Raw genomic sequence first — 22,598 nt, 5'->3', positions numbered from 1 at the left:
GTCGCTCTTGTTTTTTCTGCGCGTTTCTCTCTGCGTCTGTGCCGGGTTTTTGCACTCGTTCTCGACACAAAAAGTAAAATATCTAACGATGAGACCATGGAGCATGATGGGGGCTGCAGCTTGGACTGCAGCCAACGTATGTAGACCTCCCTGTGAATATGCAACTCACTCCAACAGAGTACAACATATCAATTCACTCTTCACCTGCCAACTCGCTATGGAACCCTTCAAACTCACTCCCAATAACTTAGGACCTATATGATATCCGCCTTGGGAGTTATAATCCTTCACCGAACTGATCCCAGTTCCTGCGAGTATTTAAAGCCTGCACGCAGCCGCGGGAGGTGTTAAGTTCGGTCATGGATGAGTGTTGGCGCACCGGTGCTATTTGTTGCTGGACCTACACATAACAAGACTGGTTGGATCTCTGCCATCACTGGCCGGATGTGGTGCAAATGTTGCTCACATGTATCGGCCGGGCATGGCCAAGCTTTACTGTCGAAGCAATAACAACTGCGCAATGATATCTGAACAGGGCTGCAGCAGATGAGAGAGAATTGTTGGAATTTCAAAGCTGTTCTCTTCTTTCTCCGCTCCTCCATCTGTCACCCTCTTTCCTTTCCCTGCAGATGCATATGCATTTCATCTTCTGTCCCACAACCTGGCCCCTAGTTGTAATAGTTTATATATCACTAGCATAGATAGAATAAAGAATCATAAGTCCTCTGCACCTTTTCCCTGAGACCAATGAGTCTCTTGTAGTGCGGAGCCTTTTTCCTCCCACAAACTAGCAGACTAGCCCTCTTTTTGGGCTTCCTTTTTCCTCAAACCCGGCCTTGAGCTTTTTTCCTCAGGCCACTGTTCTCTCCTCTCTCCGACTTGGAGCTCCCATTTCTTCAAGAATCCCGTCACCAGAAAAAAAAATAGTCACTTGATGGCAAGTGACATGATGCAGCTTGGGTTTCTGCTCCAGAGCTACTCCAGCGCTGCTCCAAGTCTGCTCCACCAGCACGTTTAGAGCTTGCAGGACTGCACCAGAGCACTCAATGTGGCACAGTCAGCTGATCCTAATTTTTTTCCAGGAACAGCTGATGCTCATCAAAAGCTGAGCAGTAGGCATTGACTGATCCCAAGCCAAAGCTGACCATTGGCTGAGCATTGGTTATTCCAAGCCTGATACAAAGCCAAGTTTCAACTGAATCAATAATATTCCAAACCTGAGCATCAGCTGATCCAATCCTGGTCCAAAGCTGAGCATTGGCTGAGCCAAGGCTGTTACAAAGTTGAGAATCAGGTGTTTTAAGACTATTAAAAAGATTATTATCACCTGAGCCAAGGCTGTTCCACAGCTGAGCATCAGCTGAGCCAAGGCTGGTCCACAGCTGAGTGTCAGCTGAGCCAAGGGTGGTCCACAGCTGAGCATTGTCTGAGCCAAGGCTGGTCCACAGATGAGCATTGGCTGGGCCAAGATTGATCCAAAGCTGAAAATCAGTTCAGCCAATACTGGCCCAAAGATGAGCATTGGCTGGGCCAATGATAGTCCTAATCTGAGTATAAGCTGAGCCATTACTGGACTAAAGCTGAGAATCAGCTGGGCCATGACTGGTTCAAAGCTGAGCGTGAGCTGGGCACCAAGCTGAGCGTGAGCTGGGCACCAAAGCTGAGAATGAGCTGGGCACCAAAGCTGAGCATGAGCTGGTTATTAGGACTGTGCCAAAACACACTTTGTTATTAGGAGTGTGCCAAAACACACTTCGTTATTAGGAGTAAGCCAAAGCACACTCCGTTATTAGGAGTGTGCCAAAGCACACTCTGTTATTAGGAGTGTGCTTATTAGAAGTGTGCCAAAGCACACTCTGTTATTAGGAGTGTGCCAAACTGTTATTAGGAGTGTGCCAAAGCACACTCCATTATTAGGAGTGTGCCAAAGCACACTCCATTATTAGGAGTGTGCCAAAGCACAATCATAAAATCATAAAACTTTCAAGTGATGATTTCATATGTATCATTCTAGAAATGCTGCTCTAATTTGAGTGCTTGGGTGCAACATTCTTTTCAGATTAGATTTTATGATTTTATGCAAGTCAACTTTGAACACCCTAACTGCTAACCATGAAGTGTAGTGGACATTCTAATATATACACTGCTAACCAAGATGTGCATGTACATCTAATGAGCACCAGTTGCTTGGGACACCATTGATGAATTTCATGCCCTCTTAATTGCACAACTTATTCAAATTTGCTCAATCATGATTAAATAATACCTGCAGGGTGTCCCAGTGAAACATTGTGGCTTCCAATTTACACACTTTAAAATATGTGCATTTCTGATGACCACTGGTGGACTGGAATATGCTGATTGGATTTCCCCCATTAGAAATCATGGGATAATGTTTCCAGAAATCATGAAAAGAAACTTTTGAATGAATAAAATTAATCCAGGGGGTCCATTCAACTGACCATCTTTCAGATATCAGCTTTGATATGTGCTACCACTAAGACCTTCAAACCATTAATAGAATATGTCAAACTCCACAATCTTGCACAATTTCATTCCAAATAAATAAACTTTCAATTGTACATATTTCTAAAATTCCACATCTTCCCTTCAGAAACCACATCTCTCCCCTTCTTCACACTCTTTTCCTCAAATCACAGTGTCTCCCTTCTGGCAGAAACCAATCTTTTGTTCCTCAATAAATTCCAAACCACTCATATTTCTGCAGAATTTATTTCATAATACAACCAGGAACACTTAAAAGTACCCAAATAAAGATGCCAGGCACTGGAAAGCTGTAATAATCTTTCTAGTAGCTCTTACTCACTTATTTTTGAGGGAATACCCTGAATGCAACCTGTAATTGATGCTCAATAACTTCTAAACAACTGGCATTTCTCAAAATGTTTCTTCAGAAGAAAATCCAAAACATTCAAAAGCCCCCACAGCAGGGTGCCTGGCATTTGAAAAACTTGTAGCAGTTCTAATCATCTATTTTGGAGGGAAAATCTTGGGTGAGGTCAATCTTTGATCCTCAATAACTTTCAAACTACTTGGATTTCACAAAATTGTATTTCAGAATCAAATCTGGCACACCAAAAATTACATACCCCTGGATGCATGGCATTGGGAAAGCTGTGATATAGTCTTTATGGCATCTGCTTTGCAACTTATATCATTTGAACCTCTATTCTTAGGGGCTCTGTCTGTACGTTTGGCTACATGCCAGTTTTATTCTGCTCTCAAAACATATCTGCATTCCACATTCTTCATCCTGTGCATCAAAAATACACCAAACCATGGCACTTCCTGGAAATTCTAATCCATTCCAACACAAAACTCTGCAACTCAAACATGGTTCTTGGAACACAAAGGTTCCCTACTGCAAGGCAGACCCCTCCCATCCGTGCAAATAATACGCTTGTGGCTTTTGAAAATCACAAGGAAGCTCAAAGAGGTCTTGCCAAATCCCTAGGGAAGGAATACAAAGATCTCTGTGGAAAGCCAAAATCTGAGGAGGGAATGTTGACTCTTTTGTGGAGTGCAAAAAGCAATCTCTACAAGCATGCTATTGAAGTAAAATTGCAGCAAGAGCCTTTCTTGAATACAAACTCAGGCCATACATTGGGTATTGAATTAAAGGAACAAATTCTTTCAGAAATCAAGAGGCAAAAGGGTCCTTTTGAGAAGGCCATCAAGAACTTCAATAAACAGAGAGCCCAGTACTTCATGGCATTTGATCCAGCTTGCCTCAGTGAACCCAACCCAGTACTTCACAGCATTTGATCCAGCTTGCCTCAGTGAACCCAAAAATTTAAAGCACATAAATTGACTATGCATACTTCCTTTGGATGAATTTGAGACTGGATGGAGCAATCACAATATTTTTCACACTCAGGCACCTTGGGCTCTTTATCCTTGTGCATGGGAAGTCATTCAATTGGTTCTAGTTCTGGATGGAGTTGAAGAGGAAGATGAGCTGTTGACTCAAGAGCTGGACAGAGCACTCACCTGGGCATATGAGTACCACTTGTTAATTTATAGGGCTATTGGTTGTGTAGGTATGTACATATACATACATTGTTATCCAAGAAGTTCTGCTGATGGTACCTTGCCTACATCAGAGTTAACACAAATTGATCCTGACAACCCAGATGTTCAATTCCAAGATATCCTGCCCCAATTCCCCATGAAAGGAAAGCTCAAAGTGCTTGAGGCGGAGCTCTGGTATCACTTGGCAGCACACAAAAGGTTAATGATAGGGTGGATGGATGATGTGGATGCCCTATAGAAGAAAACTGGAATTGAGGGTACCACTTTCACTCATCCATGGTTCAAAGCTATTGGCCCTATCAAAGCCGGAATAATACATTCCAACATCAGTGAGATTGATGAAGCTATGGACCAGTTACATTTTGAAAAGCAAGGAACCAGAACTGAAGGAGATCATCTCCTTCATTAACATTTCTGGCTCCTTGCTCTTCAGTGCATCCCCATCTTGCCCCTTACCATCTCCTGGAAATGGCAAGGGGCAAGAATAGGATGCACTATATAGAGTGTGAGTTTATAAATGGATGATTCATAGTTGCTTATAACTATTGATGTAATTGATTGATCAATATGACTCCATTTCTTTTCATCTCATCATCTTTTTCTTGCTTGATTTCATTAATATCCTTGACTTATCTTTCTATGAATTCATGACTGCCTGTTATAACCATTTATCTGCTCTCATCTGTAATTTTGAAACAATGAATTGCAAATACCTAATTGATTGGACAACAAGATACACATATTAGTCAAACTTGATCAGAAAACATGTGAAGCGTTTTGAAAGGACTGAAGGGGACAAGGTTTAGAGGTAGCACAAGCTGTGAGGTGTCAAGGTAGTGAAGTGGAGTGACTTGTAATGATATATACATATAGGTATTGAGGAGTGTGTCAGTGAAATCAGCAAGGTGAAAGGGTGCTGAAGCAAGGTGCTAGGTATGTAGTGTAAGCGTAGCAAGGGAGGTGCAAGGTGTAAGGGTGCGGGCAAGGTGGGTGCAAGCAAGGTGGGTGCAAGGGAAGGGTGGCAAGCTGTAAGGGTGGCAAGTTGTAAGGGTGGCAAGGTGTAAGGGTGCCGAGGTGTAAAGGCTAGCCAGATGTAAGGTTACCTAGTGTAAGGGTGGCAAGGGGCAAGGTGTAAGGGTTGTAAGGGTGGCGAGGTGTACTAAATTAGCTAATTCCCTCCTTGGGGGAGCAAAGCAACCTCTGAAGGAGGGACTTACACCCTATGTGGACCCTGCGGCCTGAGAAAATTATGACTTTTGGTGGGGACTTTTTTAGAATCACTCTCCCTCATGAGCCTCTGCACCATTTTTGAAATTCTTTACATTTCTGGGATGGCCCATGCTGTCCCTATCTTTCTACTATTTTTTCCCATCCTCAACACCTCTTGTTGAGCTGTAATCAGAGTTGTAACATCATGGATTCCCGATTCTGTACAGTGCAACGTGTGTGATACTGGATATAGCCAACTAGATGAAGTTGCAAAAAAAGACATTTGAATGTCATTACATATCCCTCAAAACAGGACAATAGGCGGAAAGATTCTCCTTGATGTTCTGCATCTTTTGTTCCCCTACAACTCAATCACATAATGTGATGTGATGAAGCTACACAGGATTGAAGAAGGCCAAGTTCCTGATTCTCTCAGGCTGCGGGGTCCACTTAGTGTATAAGTCCCTCCTCCGGAGGGTCCCTGCGGGACGGCGTCCCCCCTCCACAAAGAGAGGGACTTGGTTAAGTTAGGGCGTGTATCTGTGTACAGCTCGTTGTAGGGAGTGTTGGTGTCGACAGGCCACAAATGTCGCTGTGGCCTATGAGCAGAGTGTGACGTCGATCGGCCAAGCAGTTGTTTGGCTGGTAATCGGCGAACGTCCTGTGAAAGGTTGTGACAGGTGTGGCAGGCCCATTGGCTCTCAGAGGGCGCGTCCACTTGACAAGATGCCCTTTGATCTGTTTGAAGCTCGATTTCCGCACTCTTCGGCTCGGCCTCCCTCCGAAAAAAGCTCCGGACGATGTCGTTCCAGAACTTGAATAATGCTCTCGCCGCCAACGACGCGCCCACCTCCACTGCCAAGATATTGGAGTCAATCATTGGGCCCAGCTCTACGCTCGAAGGCGGTAGTTCGTTGGGCTTTGAAGAAGCCACTGCCCTCATTCGAGTCGTCTTCACTAGCTCTCTGGACCAGTTTTTCAGTATCCACAGATGGCCCGAAGTCAGGCCTGCACACAAGGAGAAGGAACTCTGCGGGGCACTCAAATTCGTGTGTAACTTCGCGTTCGGTCAAGAATTCCCCCGCGCACCGGTGCTCCTAATCCGCCGATTTCCTCAAGCTAAAAATCACGAGGAATTATGCGCTCGAGCACAAGGAAAATCCTCACGAACTCAAGCAGACGGCGAACATACAAGCCCAGCCGAATTAGAAGAAGAACTCTCGATTTGGCTGCTGATTCGAATGTTGTACTCTGCTGCTATGACTCGTGACGCGCCGATGGCAAAACTATCTGATGATTGGCGGGCTGATCGAATCGAATTTGTCAATCTGCTAGAGGCTTGTTCCATCTCTATCCACTATTACACATTTTGTTCAGCAGACCGTGAAGTTCGAGCCACCGAAACTACTCGAGCAGTCGATTTTGCCAAGTTCTGGACCACAATCAATGAAGAGATTCGATCTATGCTGATGGGATGGATGGAAGGAGGCGATTATCTAGCGTGTATCGAGCTACTAGGCACAGATCGCAGAACCCAAATACCCCTGACAGAAGCTCGAAGCGACTGTTTACAGGTTCATCTTCCCTCATTTACCTAGTCCAACTCCAAAGGAACTGACTACTAATCATGGTTCACATTATTTACAAAAGCTTGAGCAAAGGCCGTTCTCAATCCCGATCATATCTCAATCGTTTGCGACCAACTTGCTTATAAGTAGTCTTCGAATTTATTTTCGCATAATACACCATTCGATTTACTTCCTGAATACCTTGCCGTCGGCCGTCGAAGCCCTGGTAACCCTGTGGGAGTATACAATGAGATTGTTTCCTGAAGCGCACGATCAACGCATGCTGAACGATTTGACAGACCTGCTGGGATGGTTTTTTGAAGAGCCCAACGGACCCGCGCAGTTGATTCTTGTTACAAATCCCAAACAGCCCAATTATCTCGCCAGCTATATCAAATCTAGAAGCCCAGTCTCGTTGGATAAAATTTGTAGTGCAATCGTCGATCAAAGCAGCAGCCTTTTCGCCTCGAGTACATCTAGCGATCAAAGCCAGCTTGCGGGCAAGCCCTGTGCGCAAAATATCATCTTGGTACTCCTGAAAGTTCTGCGCTGGTTGGCGGATGAAAACGGCAAAATGACTATGACGAGAACCAGTGAATCAGCTACCCGACTCGTTTTGAGATATGGCAAATCGATGATTGAAGACCTGCTATCAAACAGCGAAACCGCCTTAAATATTGCCAGCCCAAACCTCCAAATGATGTCTCTTGCGCTCCTGTGTTGCCCCATGGATACTCAGAACAGCCGCGTAAAATACAAGTACACATCCCAGGAGACGTATGCCAACTACCAACTGATGGACTACGCTTCGATATACCGCTTCGAGTCATTGCTATCCGCGTTTACTCCGAAGTGGACCCAGCAGATTAGCGCGCAGAAATATTGCACTGAATTGGGAAGGTTCTTGCACTGGCTAGTCCAGAGCCTCCAAGCTATTCACCTGCGAGTGACCCACGCCAGCACAACAAGCCCGACACGCAAACGAAAACGCAACGACCCTGATGAACCCGAACCATCATCGTTTAATGACAATGCACCGAATGCCTCCACCAGTATTTTGCCGCCGGTTCGCTCTGAGCACCAGCTTCAAGATAATTTAACCTCATCACCGATGAACATGCACTCCAATTTGATTTCAATGCTTACTAGCTGCTCCACACTCGCTGAACTTCCATCAGATCTAAGAAAAACCAGTTTGACACATATCTTACTCCAATCTCTGGAACGGATTACTAGTCTGATCACCCATCGACCTGAGAATTCCGAACCTCAAGTCAAGATGTTTCAAACTGTGGCGCGTGGATTTGAACTGCTAGGGTCCTTGATATGTAACTCGGCCCTACAGGACTCTGGTTTTTTGAACTCCGTTAATTCCGATGATTTATCGTATTTACCGAGGGATGACTTAAGAAATCTATTCCACTGCCCATTATGTGATCGATGTCATCTTGATCCAACAAATACAAAGTCATCCGAATCCAAATTTCTACCTCGATGTATTTTTACTAGTGCTATAATGCTGTGTCATAACTCAGACTTGTTGAGCTTTATGAGCCAGAAAAATCAAAAATTGGACAAAACACAAAAACCGATCCAGCTTGCCAAATCTAGCGCTCGGCTCGCATTCATCAGGTTCCTAACTCGCGTACTCAATCATACTGTCATTGCTGACATGAGCTCGATTAAGGAAAGCCCCATCGTATGTACATCGGAAGTCAACCTGAAGATAGCAGTTGTGCTTGAACGTGGTAACCGGATGGAGAGGATTGCTGCTGGGTAAGCTCCGAACATTCCTGGTCATTAGAGCAAGCAGGTTGTTAACTTGTCCTGTTTGAAACAGTCGAATGCTTGGCGGCGTCTTCTCGAGTTCATTACATCTGTTAAGTATTTGGCCAGCGGGTCAACTCTCCGATTTTCAATTAGAACCGGTCCTCAATCAACTTGGTTCGCTCGCAAAATCTGGCTCCCTGAAAGTACAGGAAACTTTGGCCATCAGCATCGTACATTGCTTCGAGCTCACGCGGACCACCGACCTGGAATTAATAGACCAAGGTCGAGTTGAACTTCATGACTCTTTTGGCCACCGGATTTGCACCATCTTACTGAGACAGATGTGTCGAAGATGCTCCTATCTGCTCGGCGTGATAAGGACTGAGGTTAGCTTTCACAAAGAACAGTCCACTACCACAACTATTTGCACTGATTATTTGTGTCTGTCACGGGTAGATGTCATTTTTTAGCAGAAGGATCGACGTATCAATCTACGCTTCATTGGATCGATATCTCCCATCATTGAGTCAATTCATGTTGATTGATCTAAAGTTTGACTCTTATGTCTCCTCGCTGTTTGCGGACTTACTGGGGATTTCGCTAGAGATCTTTCTCAGTACGACCGCCCGTTACACTCTTCCTCTTCTAGTACTGGACTCCAACTCAAACATGATCGAAGCAATTGCGAAGGCCAAAGAAGAGACCGTACCTGGATTATTAGTTTCCCAGGCAGCCGACATTTTGACTGAATTATGCTCTCGAAGTACGACCAAAGAACTCAAAAGGGGTGCAGAAATTTTCTACAGGTTATTGAACGCTGGCCGAGAGAATTCTAGCGACCCGAACCGAATTCCAATTCAGATCGGCCGACTGATGGGAATGTCTGCCGGGCCGATTTATTTTCGATTGATTGTAAAAGTCGGCAATGAATCGGACCGATCGCGCGGCCCAGAACGCGTGAAAACCGCCCTGCGGAAAGCCCTTCAACTGAAGAAATCACTAGCTGATTCCAATCAACTTCCTAGCGACAAGGAAATTCAGGAAGAGCTGGCAGAGTCAATCCTGCCCATTTTGTCGTACATGAATGGATCTCTTCAAGATTTGCGGGGGAAAATCACGATGGCAGAAAAAATCAAAGTCATGCACGGCCTTGGCAATCTCATCTATCTCGTTGACTCGGGAGTAAGCAGTTACACTCCACAAATCATGACCAGTTTGCAAGCCTCGCTGGCCATCCCCGTCCTAAGGAGTGCAACCTTGCAAACTTGGGACATATTTGTCAAGGTGACCCCTCCGAGCTCCTTGATGCCTTTCATCGGTCAAATCTCGGCAGCGGTCGTCAGCGTCTGGCCTCAACTGACAGCGGACCAAATTGACGTGGCGATCTCAATGCTTCAACACATTCTTCGACAACGTAAACACTTAGGGTATTACGCTTTCGATATAGCCGATCTCACCGACTTATCCACATCCGCCATTCCTTCTCACGACTTTCCGCGACTTCATTCCGCATTACTTGGGATCATACAAGATCAAACCACCATTAGAAGTGGCAGGACATGGAATGAAAAGCTGAAGAACCTAATTGACCGAATCAACAGTGAAAGTGAAATTGTCATTCGGCAGTCGTTGAAAGAACTCACTGCGATGTTGGAGAAAGATCCGCAGAAGATGAAGATGCTCATGGTCGGCGACACGTTCCATTATCTCGTTGGTGATGTTGTGAAAGCGTTGATAGGAGTAACTTCACGATGCAACGATACTTCGGATGACATCAAAAGCATGGCGTTTGAGTGTCTAGGTACCGTCGGAGCTGTCGATCCGGATCGTTGCGAGATCAGTGATGAGAAGACAGAGATGTTTTTGGTTTCGAATTTCTCTGATCACGATGAGTCTGTAAATTTTGCGCTACATTTATTACAGGAAGAGTTGATCGGGGCCTATCGGTCAACTCACGATTCCAGGCTTCATACCTTTCTCACGTACGCTATCCAAGAACTGCTCAGATTTTGCGGATTCACCCCTGACCTGGTCGATGTAAGACGGGTAGCAAGTGTACCAAGTGCGATTAAAAATAAATGGTTCTCAATGCCCAAACAAATCTTAGACTCTATCAGTCCCTTGCTCAGCTCAAAATTCAAATTTTCCTTCGCAAACAATATGACCCACAATGTACCCACCTATAGTCATACCACTCTATATAACTCTTGGTTACAGAACTGGTTACTAAGATTGATTACCTTGGTTGAAAATAAAGACGCTACCGATATATTTTTACCTTTCTTGGGTACCATACGAAATGGCGACTCAGTTATTTCGCAAAAGCTATTGCCTCACATTGCTCTTCATATCGTCATCTCAGGCCCACCGGAAGAACTAGAAAACATGAGACTCGAGATCGTCACCGTACTAGAGGATCAAGTCGAACGTCGAAGCGGATTCTCCCCCGAGGGCAGGCAACTTGTTGCACAGGTGAGCTTACCCACTGCGGTCTCTATTCGTGTTTAAAGAGGGGATGATCTCAGTCAGCTTGTTTCATTGACTGATTCTTGATCCTCAGACTATCTTCGGCCTGATGGACCACTTCAGCCGATGGATTAGGGATAGACAGAAAGCTCAAGGCGAAAATGGAGGGTCCAAAAGGAGAGATAGTAGAACAGACGCTGATACAGCGCGAGTAAAGTCAATCATGAGTCAGATAAGTCCAGAATTGATTGCTAGCGCAGCTTTATACTGCAAAGATCACGCCAGGGCGCTATTGAATATTGAACAGCAAATCGTCAAGCTTGAAGGTGGTCACGTCGCAAGTGGTCAGAGTATGATTGTTGATGAACCAACTGATGTTATTTCTCCTCAAGAACAATTACAAAAGTACTACGAAAAAGCCCATGAAATCTATGCTGCTGTTGACGAGCCAGATGGAATGGAAGGTATATCGGCCAAAATCACTGCACCATCTATCCCACATCAGATCCGGGAGCATGAATCAACCGGCCGTTGGACTTCCGCGCAGAGCTGCTGGGAAGTGCAATTACAAAGACATCCCGATGAGCTTCGATCGCATGTCGGCTTGCTTCGTTGCTTGAGAAATCTTGGTCATTATGGTATGTGAACCTGGTTCACGTTAATCTATTCTTTTCGCAGACTGATCATGTCATGCATCTGTTAATTCAGATTCTTTGCGGGCTCACATCGTTGGAGTGCTTCAGCGTCATCCGGACTGGGAACGGGAGCTAGCGCCGTTTTCAGTCGAGTCTAGTTTGGTGTCGAACAATTGGGAAGGATTGTCACGTGCGGTTCAAGTCGGATCGCTTGAGAGCCCTGAGGTGATTTTTGGAAAGGTGGTGGACGTGTTGCTCAATTCTGATGAGCAAGCATTTAATGAAGCCATGAAAGATGCCCGGATTCGGCTTGGAAACCAGATACTTGGTGCTTCCCGAAAAGACGCGTATAAAAGGATGTACGACTCGGCAATTTACCTGCACATTTTACACGAATTACCCCTGATCGACCGAGCATGTTGCAACTCTTCACCCGCCGCACCTTCCTCAAAAATCACTCTCAAAGCTGGATTAACAACCGGTCGAAATCTGATGAATCATTTAGATTTCCGGCTGGAATCGATTTCACCTGCGTTTCGTTATCGCGAGCAACTTTTACGGTTAAGGAGGGCTACGTTTCAACTGAGGTGAAGTGATGCTTTTCCCCTCATCTCGGCCATTTCCCTTGACCATCACTGACATAGACCGGGGGCCCTTGATGCAAAAATTAGATCGCGAGGAGCACCCGCTGTCGGTCAGCTATGGGTTCAAACGGCCAAGATCGCAAGGAAAGCCGGACATTTGCAAACAGCGTATAGTGCGGTTCTTCAGGCTTCAGAATCGAAGGCACCAACCGCATTCATCCAACAAGCCAAATTAATGAAGTTAGAAGATCAGCTCCACAAGGCGGTTCTCAAACTGGAAGATAACTTGAAAAAATCTCCTGTCCAAGCAATTGATGAAAGTTTTGATGAATTGAACGAAATTTGCCCGCGGGATTATGCAAAGGTTAGTCCATCTCTCTTCGATCTGAGCTCGACATTGTTGACCTTAACTGGGCTCGTCGTAGGCCGGATTGCAAAGGGTTCGATGGATGGATGAGGTCGATCGATATCCAGCCAACCACATTGTTGAACATTTTGAGAAACTTTGTCAAGAAAATCCTAGGTTTGTTTCCGTTGTCCTGAGAAAAACTACAGTCGACTTTTTTACATGATTGATTTCGCTTTGTCACAAAATTCTAAACAGCTGGGCTAGCTCGTATTACTACTTTGGCCGCTTCTATGACGATCGGGCATCTCAGGTTGTACCATTTAACCGCACTTCATCTACTCAAAAGTAAGGATTTGACTATTTCCAGGAACAATTATCTCTAAAGCAAACGATTTTCTGACTGATTATTGCGGAATATCTTTCTGGCTCTGTCTTTCAAAAACAGGAATACCAGTCGAATCGCAGTGGCAGAATATACATATCATTGTTGTAAAAACTTCCAGAAATCATTGGCGTTCGGGACAAAATTCATTTATCAAGCCTTACCCAGATTACTCACTATGTACTTCAGTTTTGGCGAACATCCCGATCTACTGGCAATTTTTAAATCGGTTGAAAAGAAGAAAAAGGGGTCAGTTATTTTCTCTTTCTTTTCAGATTCCTAAACATTTAACTGAATAACAATAATTTCGAAATTAGAATGGATATTCGACACGAGGATTATACTCAAGCTCTGCGTGTAGATGAATTGGGAGCAGTCTTCATTCGTGTGGATAAAGTCATACAAAACGCTGTAAAAAGACTGCCCGTTTTTGAGGTTGGTCGTCCCTTATTCCCTTTTCTGAAAGCCTCGTGAAAGCGCATTAACAATGGTTTTCTTTCTTATGATATCTATTTCATTGGCTTCCCCAGTGGTTAACGGTGCTTCCCCAAGTCGTCTCACGAGTGATGCACAAAAGCACGCATGTACAAGCTATCGTCCATAAAATCTTAACGCATGTGTTAAGATCATACCCAGATCAAGCCTTGTGGGCAATGGTTTCAGGTGTAGAATCATCAAACTCAGCTCGATCCAGTAGATGTACATGGGTATTACAAGACGCGATGGTAAGTCCAGTTGCGTGGACAACAAAGGCACAAAAAGCTAATAGTGGCTAATGCAGAGTTTCCTGTCCATCAATCTGATCCAAAACGCACGCAGGATGCTTCCAATAACGCAAAAACGCACTCGGAACCACAGAGCTTAGAGCTCAAGATCGATCAATGTCGCAAGATCGTCAAGCAGCTGCTGAAACTTTGTAACTTTCCGATCAAGAACAACGCAAAGCATCTGAGCCTGCACGATGTCTTTCCAGCACTTCAACAATGTACCCCTTGCGAGTTACTAATCCCTGTGCAGCATTCTCTGATTGCTAGCTTGCCTCCCAATGACGTCAACTTTGCGAGCCACCAACCGTTCCCATCAGGTCTACCCTGCATAAACGGTAAGCTAATTGGCTTGGCTCTACCTTCCACCGCAAAAAGCTGAGGGATTTTTTTATTCGTGTTACAGGTTTTATTGATAAGATCACGATCATGAGCTCGATGCAAAAACCCAGGAAGATCGGGATCGTCGGCTCAGATGGGAAAATATACCCATTTTTATGCAAACCAAAAGATGATCTGCGGAAAGATGCTAGATTGATGGAGTTCAACTCGATGATCAACAAATTACTCAAGAAAGATTCTGAATCCAGACGACGTAACCTTCGTAAGTGCTATCATTTCTGCTATATCGGTGCTGTAAAATATGCAGACACCTGTCGAGGCTGCCAATGGATCCGGAACAGTTTTACTAAAGTTAACTCGTTGTCAGATATCCGGACTTATGCCGTTGTTGTATTGAACGAGGAGTGTGGGTTACTCGAATGGGTATCCAATACTATCCCGTTTCGACATATTTTGGCCGGACTATATGCTCCTAAAGGCGTTCAGTTATGGGTAAAAAATCGTTTATTAATTAACATGTTTCCATCCGACATTCGTTGACAACACTAGGAGACTTCATCGCCTAATTGACTCTTATTTTGCTGATCTTTTTGTTTTTGTTTTGCACAAATCCTTTGTTTTACGCCCAATCTTGATTAGTCAAACGAGCTAAAATTGTTAAGCGACAAAATTAGAAAATATCGGGAAGATTGGGACAAGGTCAAAGATATTTTTGAGAATGAAATCTTGCCAAAGTAGCGATTTCCCCCTCTCTGACACCTCTCTATCAGTCTTTCACAAATCAACTCTTGATCGTGATTTTTTTCGCATTTAATCAGGTTCCCGTCGGTATTTCAGCAGTGGTTTTTGAACAATTTTCCTGATCCGACCTCATGGTTGAAAAGTAGGCAAGCCTATGGTAGAACATGTGCCGTGATGTCAATGGTGGGATTCGTTCTTGGGTAAGTTTCAGTCTCCTTTTGAAAAAGAAACATGACACCGTTGTACCATCAACTTACCAGACTCTTGTTGACCGGTTTGATTACTTTCTCAGTCTTGGTGATCGGCATGGAGAAAACATTCTCTTCGATTCAACGAATGGGGATGTAGTCCACGTCGATTTCAATTGCTTATTCGATAAAGGGAGAACCTTCGAAGTATCTGAAAACGTGCCGTTCAGATTAACTCACAATTTAGTCTCCGGCTTAGGGATTACTGGGGTCGAAGGCGTATTCAGAAGAGCTAGTGAAGTGACGATGGGCATCTTGAGAAATAATAAGGATTCGTTGATGAGTGTTTTGGAAACCTTTGTTCACGATCCGTTAGTGGATTGGATGCCGAGTGTCTCGAAGCGCAAAGTAAGAATTTTTATCACTAATCGCCCAGGATTAACTAGTCCAATCCTACGTATTAACTTATCTCTCTATCCCTCTCCCCCTTTTTCTTACGCTCAAATAAGGGAGTCGATGCTCCGACTGAGGAATATGTGGCAAGAGAAGCCAAGAAAGCCCTCGAACCAATAAGTCGAAAGCTCACCGGATTCCAGATCACTTCATCGAGTTCTGGTAAATGTGATCGACAGATGAGTACCGAAAATCAAGTCGATAGTTTAATCAATGAAGCGAGAGATAATCGCCATCTGGTATGTATCTTTCAATGGTCCCTTTGACTTCTAATTTTCTTTGGTTTGATACTCACCGGATTTTCTCTTTCGTAGGGTCGGATGTACTTTGGATGGGGCCCCTATCTTTAAAAGTTTCTCTAACATGTTCATTTATTCTCAAGATAGATTGCAGGGTTGATGTTTATTTCGGCGCTTGAAAATGTTCTGTATTTTACCTTTTCTTTTTTTTCTTGGGATGATCGTGAGTTCTGAATTGAGAGAATGTAAAGTGTATAACATCTGTCAGACAGCCAAACTTGGTAAACATCCTTTTGACCTCATCAGACAATTTGCGATGGCTCCAGGGTATCCCCAAAAATCAAATGGGATTTTAGGCACAACCAAAAAATTGTTAAGGTATGGGTGGAACTGCTAATCTATGTATTTCCCCGGAAAATCTCAGCGGGCTTGGGCCTCGGGTTTCATAACATTCACTTCATGTGTGTGTTTGTAGATATGACCACAGTCTGGGAGAAGTGTTGAATCAAACAATGAGTACCACTACCCCCATGGTCAGAGTGATCATCAACCAACCAAAATCCCTCCCTATGTCTCACAAGCTTAGTAAGAGGCAAACCTCCTTTCATGACTAAGCGCAACTTATCAATAAATTGGAACTTAGGGCTGGCCTGACCATGGGGGTAGTGGTACTCATTGTTTGATTCAGAATCATGCCCACAAATGAAAGGAGACTCCCAAAGCCATAAGCAACATTGATAGAGTGCTTGATTTATTATGGTCCTCTTGCCAATTTGATCATTTTCATTTTCTGTCAGTCTACTTTGATAAATGGGCAAATTTATCACAAACAACCCAAAATTTGACCCGTCTCCACCAAATTTCTGCGATCCCCGGGTGTTGCGGGTCATAAATTTGACCTTTTATCATGTACAACAGTGTGTCCAAACAGGGCCTTAATCTCTTAATCCAATTTCACTGGCATTTGTAAACACATGGGTTAATTTTTACGGGCAGTTTTCATTGCAGTAAGTGGATGACTTCCCGTCGTCATTTAGAGAGCTCTAGATGCCCCTCTAAATCCTAAATTAAGACACCTATCAAAAACTCAACCAGAGCACATGAAAGTGATGAACTGTAGGGTTAGGAAAACATTTTGCTTTTTGTCAAAAATTAAGAACTTGGGTGTGTAAATTGAGATCTGGGAGGCTCCCAGACTCAACGGGAAGTCCTCCAGTATGTTAATTGTTTTGTACTTTGAAGAATATATACAATAGTGTGTAATGTTAAATGAAAACTGAATTTTGGAAAGTAAGTGTGTATAACACAAGTTTCTCCTGCTTAGCTCCAATTCTACTCCGGGGACTGGCTGTTTAGTCCAATTAAGGCCTGGTGTGGTTGACAAGTCTAATTATTCACACTAATCAAACCTAAACTGCAACCAATGCAGTTGCTCTTGCGAAGAAACTTGTCCCTAAATTGACTTGGGTTGTTTTTTTGGTTGAACCTGGCCCTGAGGGTTAGCAGATCTTGTAGAAACTGGAAGGATGTAGACAATGGGTTTTTTGGACAGGGCCTCCATAGTTGAGGGGCTTCCGGGTTTACAGAGACTGTGATTCGGTCCACATTGAGCACAGTAGGCCTCCTATATCAGTAGAATGTATAAGTGTCAAAGTTTGGTTAGATTGTATACTTTTTTGTCCTGATTTAGTGATGTCATTGTCATGATCCCATCATCTGCGAACGGACAAAATGTGCACTCACCCTTTTTACTAAAAGGAATGGAAGTTTGAGGTCGACCACTACCTGGAAACGATCTTGTAAGGTAGCACCACAGACGTTCAATTTTATATTCGCGATGATTGGGCAAATATCAGCCCTGAAACAAATAAATGATTTGTCAAAAATTTAACACTGCATGAATGAGTTTTGAAAAAAAATTGAAGAAGTGTTTATTCGGGGTATTGACATACCTTATAGTATTGTAGTTAGTGAGTAAAGAGTTAGATGACCCAGCAACCATCCACCCACTGAACATCTCGGTACCACAGCCAGCTTTCAAAGATTTAGTGGCGGAGGCAAGGGAGGCGCTGCTACAAGCAGAAGCTTGACACATGCTCGTCAACCAATGCTAGGAAAGAGTGCCAGAACGAAAAGAAGAAGAACGATTGTCGGTGAAGATTCCAAGAAGAAGCGGACCACAGGTCGGAAGATAATGTGATAGGAGTACTAACCTTGATTTTGGCCGACACCGACTGCATGGCATAGCTGATCTTAGGATTGAAATTCGATGGAGGGACGACCTGAAGGACCTCCGGACCTTCCTGGAGGATCTTTGAAGGGGCGTAGAGGTGTGCACAAAGGCCCACTTCGTCCTCCACGGTGTAGCCCGCTTGCTTACAAGTTTCGGAGAGCCCGCCCATGTCGTTCACCTTTGCCGATGACGACGACGTTGTCGCGCCTGTTGCCGTCCTGACCCAGATGCTCACCATCAGGACTGTCATCAAGTCGCGTAAGAAAGCCATTTTTAATCAATAGAGAAAACTCTGAAGTTGGAGTCGAAGAAACTGATAACCGATGTTGGGTTGGGACGAGATGTATGAGACCTGTTGCTGTTTTGCACACACGTGCTACTGAGAAGAGTTACTTTTTTTATACAAGCTGAACGATGTGGATGAGTTTTTTGGATGCTCAAACGATGAAGCGGGCAGATGGCGGTCATAGAACCTGGCTTTTTGTATCGTCAAACACTAGCCGGTTGGTTCCCAAAAAGCAACGGGGAGCTAGGATGCCACTCAAAGCTTGGGTGAGCGCGATGAGATTGTGGGCATCATGGCCATGCCCTTTGCCTCGGCGGACGACAGAGCCCTGCCTTGACAGAATGAATTTGGAAGTTGGGAAAGAGACGACATGGTTACACACTCTTGTTCATCGGACGAAAGCACCTTGTCAAACGACGTCTTCAGCTCTCGGCCCCAATCTTCGCTCGAAGTTCCAACTCAACAAAGTCCCTCCTGCCTGAGGGGCAAAAGCCCCAAGGGTCTGCTAACTTCTGTATTGATGCACTCACTCATTGAGCTCAACTAATCTCTCGGGTTGAGCCAGAGTGCGGGCAGGTCCGGGCGGCAGCCGAACTTAGCACTCTCCTAGTAACCTCGGGCGGCAGCCCAGCATCGGACACGAGCGGCGCGCTAGGTTGTCGGCGCCCCGGGCCCGAACTTAGTCAGTGTTAGATGATGAGACAAGATTGCATAGTACATACACATACTATGTACATACACAACACTCAAACCTAGATTAGTGATACCGGTTGTACCCGAAACCTAACTTTGTATGTAGCCTATATGCGATAGCCCGGCCCGGCTCCTATTCTCTTTCCTCACCGAGATTAGGAGACCGGACCCCGGACGTGTGGAGAGCTTACCACACCGGACTATCTTCGTATAGGTTAGTCAGTTATGCAATCAAACCGAGATTAGGAGACCGGACCCCGGACGTGTGGAGAGCTTACCACACCGGACTATCTTCGTATAGCCCTGAGTCCTTATAGGTTAAAAGCCGGCTCGTCCGTCTTACACGCTCCGTTATCCCGGGTTCTCTGAAACGACGTTTGATCGAGGAGTGAATGAGCTCGAGGTGGCAGAAAAAGAAAGAATTAGATCAAAAGATAAAAGATTGGGAAGAAAAACATAAAAAAGAGAGAAGAACAAGATTATTACAAAAGAAAAAGAGAAGAGATAACCCACCTCATCTGCCGCCCGAGCTCCCCCCACTCCTGATGGCCAACCCAATGGTGGATCCCAACGCCGCCTTTGCGCAACTGCAACAACAAGTAAACAACTTGTCAGCGCAACTCGCCCAACTCAATGCTGCACCCCCCACACCTGCAGTTTGATCGAACGTCCAATCTCAACAGAACATCATCTACTCGAAGTTCTTGAATAAGCCCTTGATCATGCACAAGGAGCTTGAACAAATCACCCTGTGCTCGACGCCGATGGCATCCGCTTCCAACTCTGGAAGAAAGCGCTAGATAGGACTCTAGCGCATGCCTTCTGCGTCGCTGCATTTTTCCTCGACACGCTCACCAATTTCGACAGCCTGGAACGAGAAGAATCAGCCATCGTTGACAGCTTGATTCGCAACACCCTTGAACCGTCCCTGCTCAACATGGTTCAAGCCACGACTCACGTATCGACCAAGGCACTCTACGAGTTCATTGTAGCACAATGCCAGCACTCCGACTGTCACCACAAGATTGCGCTACTCGACAAGGTAGTCGCGTTGATAGCTGATCCCAACTTGGCTAATGATTCAACCCTTGTCAAATGGACTCAACTTGGGACCGATCTGGCTCAGCTGAAGATGACTCTAGACGAGGCGCTTGGCATCTTCCTTCAAAGCTCCTACAAGCCTCCGGCCGGCGTCAATCGGACGACCTTTGATTTCAGTGTGTCGCAGACTCTTGATGCGAAAACGTCCCCAACATTGAAGGATGTCGCGTCGGTTATCCAGTTTGCAACTAGCAAGGGCAAGACTAAAGGAGCAATGACTGATCCTACGTCGATGGATCTCGACCACATCAATGCTTTCCAGGGCCGCTTGTCTGGAAAATAAATCAACCCTCACCAAAGATCGACAACGCCTGACAAGTCGCGGGCCAGTCACCCCAGGTTCTCCATTGATTGAGCCCGTTTCTTCAAGGGAAAAGGAAAATCAGACGAACTTCGTGCAAAGCATGGTACCATCTGTGACTACTGTCAGAAGGATGGTCATTGGTATCCTGATTGCATCAACTACTGGCGAGCGGTGGCATTGAATGAGACTGAGCCTCCTCCAGCTGATTACAATTCAAAAAACTCAACTTACATCCCCCCTTGACGTTCAGAACACCATGTCCGCAAATTTGAATTCCCAAACGTCTCCAAAGGCGTCTTGGTCGACTCCGGTGCTTTGGCTCACGTGAGTGGCAATTCGTCCCTCTTCATTCCCGGATCAAAGCTGACAAAACCGCAAACTTTCTACCTTGCTATCTCTGAATGCAATGTCACTGTCGATAGAATCGGGACAGTGAAGATTCCGACTCCGACAGGGATCATCACAATTCCTAACGTGTATCATGTCCCGGGTGTCGATGGTGTCATTCTTTCCACGGGTCGCTTGTTGGCCGATGGATGGTGGTTGTCTTATGAAGGAACGAGGGCGACTCTCTTTGATCCTCTTTCTAATCCTTATTCAACTGTATTTCACAATTATTGTTGGAATCGAAAGACCACTAGCAATGATACCATCAAGAAAGTCACATCAGTTCCGTCATTTGATCCTTATGTATGGCATGTTTGCCTAGGCCACACGTGTGAAGAGATAGTCAGGACGTACCTCCGAGTGAATTTCCCGGACCTTAAGCTCAAAATGACGTCCTTCTTCTGCGAATGTTGTGCAAAATCTAAGAGTGTCGATAAGAAGACCATGGTGCTAGGATCCCAGATTCCACGGGACAAGCCCTTAGATTTTTTGGTCTCGGACGTGGCTGGACCGTTTTATTATGACATTAGTGGACGTTGCTACATTGTTACTCTCAGGGATCATGCTAGTACATACACGTACTGTACGTCAATGATAGCTAAGTATGACTTCCCGGCGAAAATCATGTCTTGGATGCACCACATCAAGAATAAGTTTGGTCGGTATCCTGCCTACCTGCGATGTGATAACGCTCCTGAATACGTTGAGTTGTTGAAACCTTTGCTTGAAGAAGTGGGAGTGGCACTGGCTCCTGTCACACCGTACAGTCCTCGTCAGAATGGTGAAGCTGAACGCCTCAATAGAACACTTGGGGATATGGCCCGTACCATGCTCCACAAAAGTGATCTCCCACGGAAATTTTGGAGTTACGCCTACTCAACTGCGGCGTATATGCACAACCGAATCCCGAACTCTTGTACAGGCAATAAATGTCCAATCCAGCTGTTTTATGGCACCGATCCCGACCCAAACACGATCTTCCCTTTCGGCGCAAAAGCTATAGTTCACATACCTAAAGAACGCCGGAAGAAACTTGATGAGAGGGCACAAGAAGGTTTACTGCTGGGTTATCCGGATGCTGGTGTTGGGTGGTTTTTCTGGCTTCCTCTGGAGAAAAGGATTGTTCACTCGGCATCAGTACGCTTCCCGGATTTTCAAAATTTGCCGGTTAAGAAGGATCCCAAGAAGACCGACCTAGAGATAATCCTGAATCAAATTATTCTCCAGCTCGGAGAAGAAAAGACTGATGAGTTTGCGGCCAAAGAACAACGACAGATGGCTCACCTTCATGTCGGACCTGAACATGAACTCCCAAAGACCATCAAGAAAGCTCTGTCGGGTGCGGATGCGGAAGAGTGGCGTTTGGCGGCGAAGTACGAAATGGGGAAATTCGGTGAATTGGGTGTTTGGAAGCCTGTGGATGCGTACAAGGGGATCAAGGTTCTGGGGGCACGCTGGGTATTTTTGATAAAACGGAAGACAGACGGTTTGATTGATAAATTTTGTGCAAGATATGTAGCAAAGGGCTTTAATCAGAGAATGGGTGAAGATTGTAATGAGACTTACGCTCCAACAGCCTCATTGAATACACTCCGCCTGCTGATATCGATTGCGTTGAAGTATAATTATCCAACGGCAACCTTTGACGTCAGTTCGGCTTACTTGTACAGTCCTATCAAAGAAGAAGTTTATGTTCAGCCACCAATCGAGATTTGCCCGGAATTGAAAGGAAAAGTGATGCTACTCAAGAAGGCTATGTACGGGACCAAACAGGCGGCTAGGTGTTGGTGGAAGTTCTTCAAGCAGACTGTCAAAGCGCTTGGTTTTGTTGCTAGTGAAATCAAACCGTCA

General features: G+C 45.1%; 2 protein-coding genes across 2 annotated transcripts; one reads left to right on the top strand and one right to left on the bottom strand.

Annotated features, from left to right (window-relative positions):
* Positions 1-6,062: 6,062 nt before the first annotated feature.
* PtA15_6A565 (uncharacterized protein) lies at positions 6,063-15,854 on the top strand (the record flags this gene model as incomplete). Its single annotated transcript, XM_053170284.1, has 20 exons — positions 6,063-6,836; positions 6,913-8,606; positions 8,671-8,986; positions 9,057-11,072; positions 11,161-11,704; positions 11,775-12,288; positions 12,373-12,649; positions 12,711-12,808; positions 12,890-12,979; positions 13,080-13,265; positions 13,334-13,451; positions 13,547-13,741; positions 13,836-14,118; positions 14,187-14,384; positions 14,490-14,614; positions 14,762-14,856; positions 14,941-15,063; positions 15,156-15,459; positions 15,561-15,743; positions 15,819-15,854. 20 exons carry the CDS (start codon positions 6,063-6,065, stop codon positions 15,852-15,854), a joined length of 8,169 nt encoding a protein of 2,722 aa, XP_053021491.1.
* Positions 15,855-17,196: 1,342 nt separating this feature from the next.
* On the bottom strand, positions 17,197-18,247 carry PtA15_6A564 (uncharacterized protein; the record flags this gene model as incomplete). The annotated part of the gene is made up of 4 exons (XM_053170283.1): positions 17,197-17,367; positions 17,487-17,601; positions 17,696-17,853; positions 17,957-18,247. The coding sequence occupies 4 exons, from the start codon at positions 18,245-18,247 to the stop codon at positions 17,197-17,199; spliced, it is 735 nt and encodes a 244-aa protein (XP_053021490.1).
* Between the last annotated feature and the right edge of the window lie 4,351 nt (positions 18,248-22,598).

Source organism: Puccinia triticina, chromosome 6A (genome assembly GCF_026914185.1).
Source record: "Puccinia triticina chromosome 6A, complete sequence".
NCBI lineage: Eukaryota > Fungi > Basidiomycota > Pucciniomycetes > Pucciniales > Pucciniaceae > Puccinia > Puccinia triticina.
This window is presented reverse-complemented; position numbering and strand designations above follow the sequence as displayed.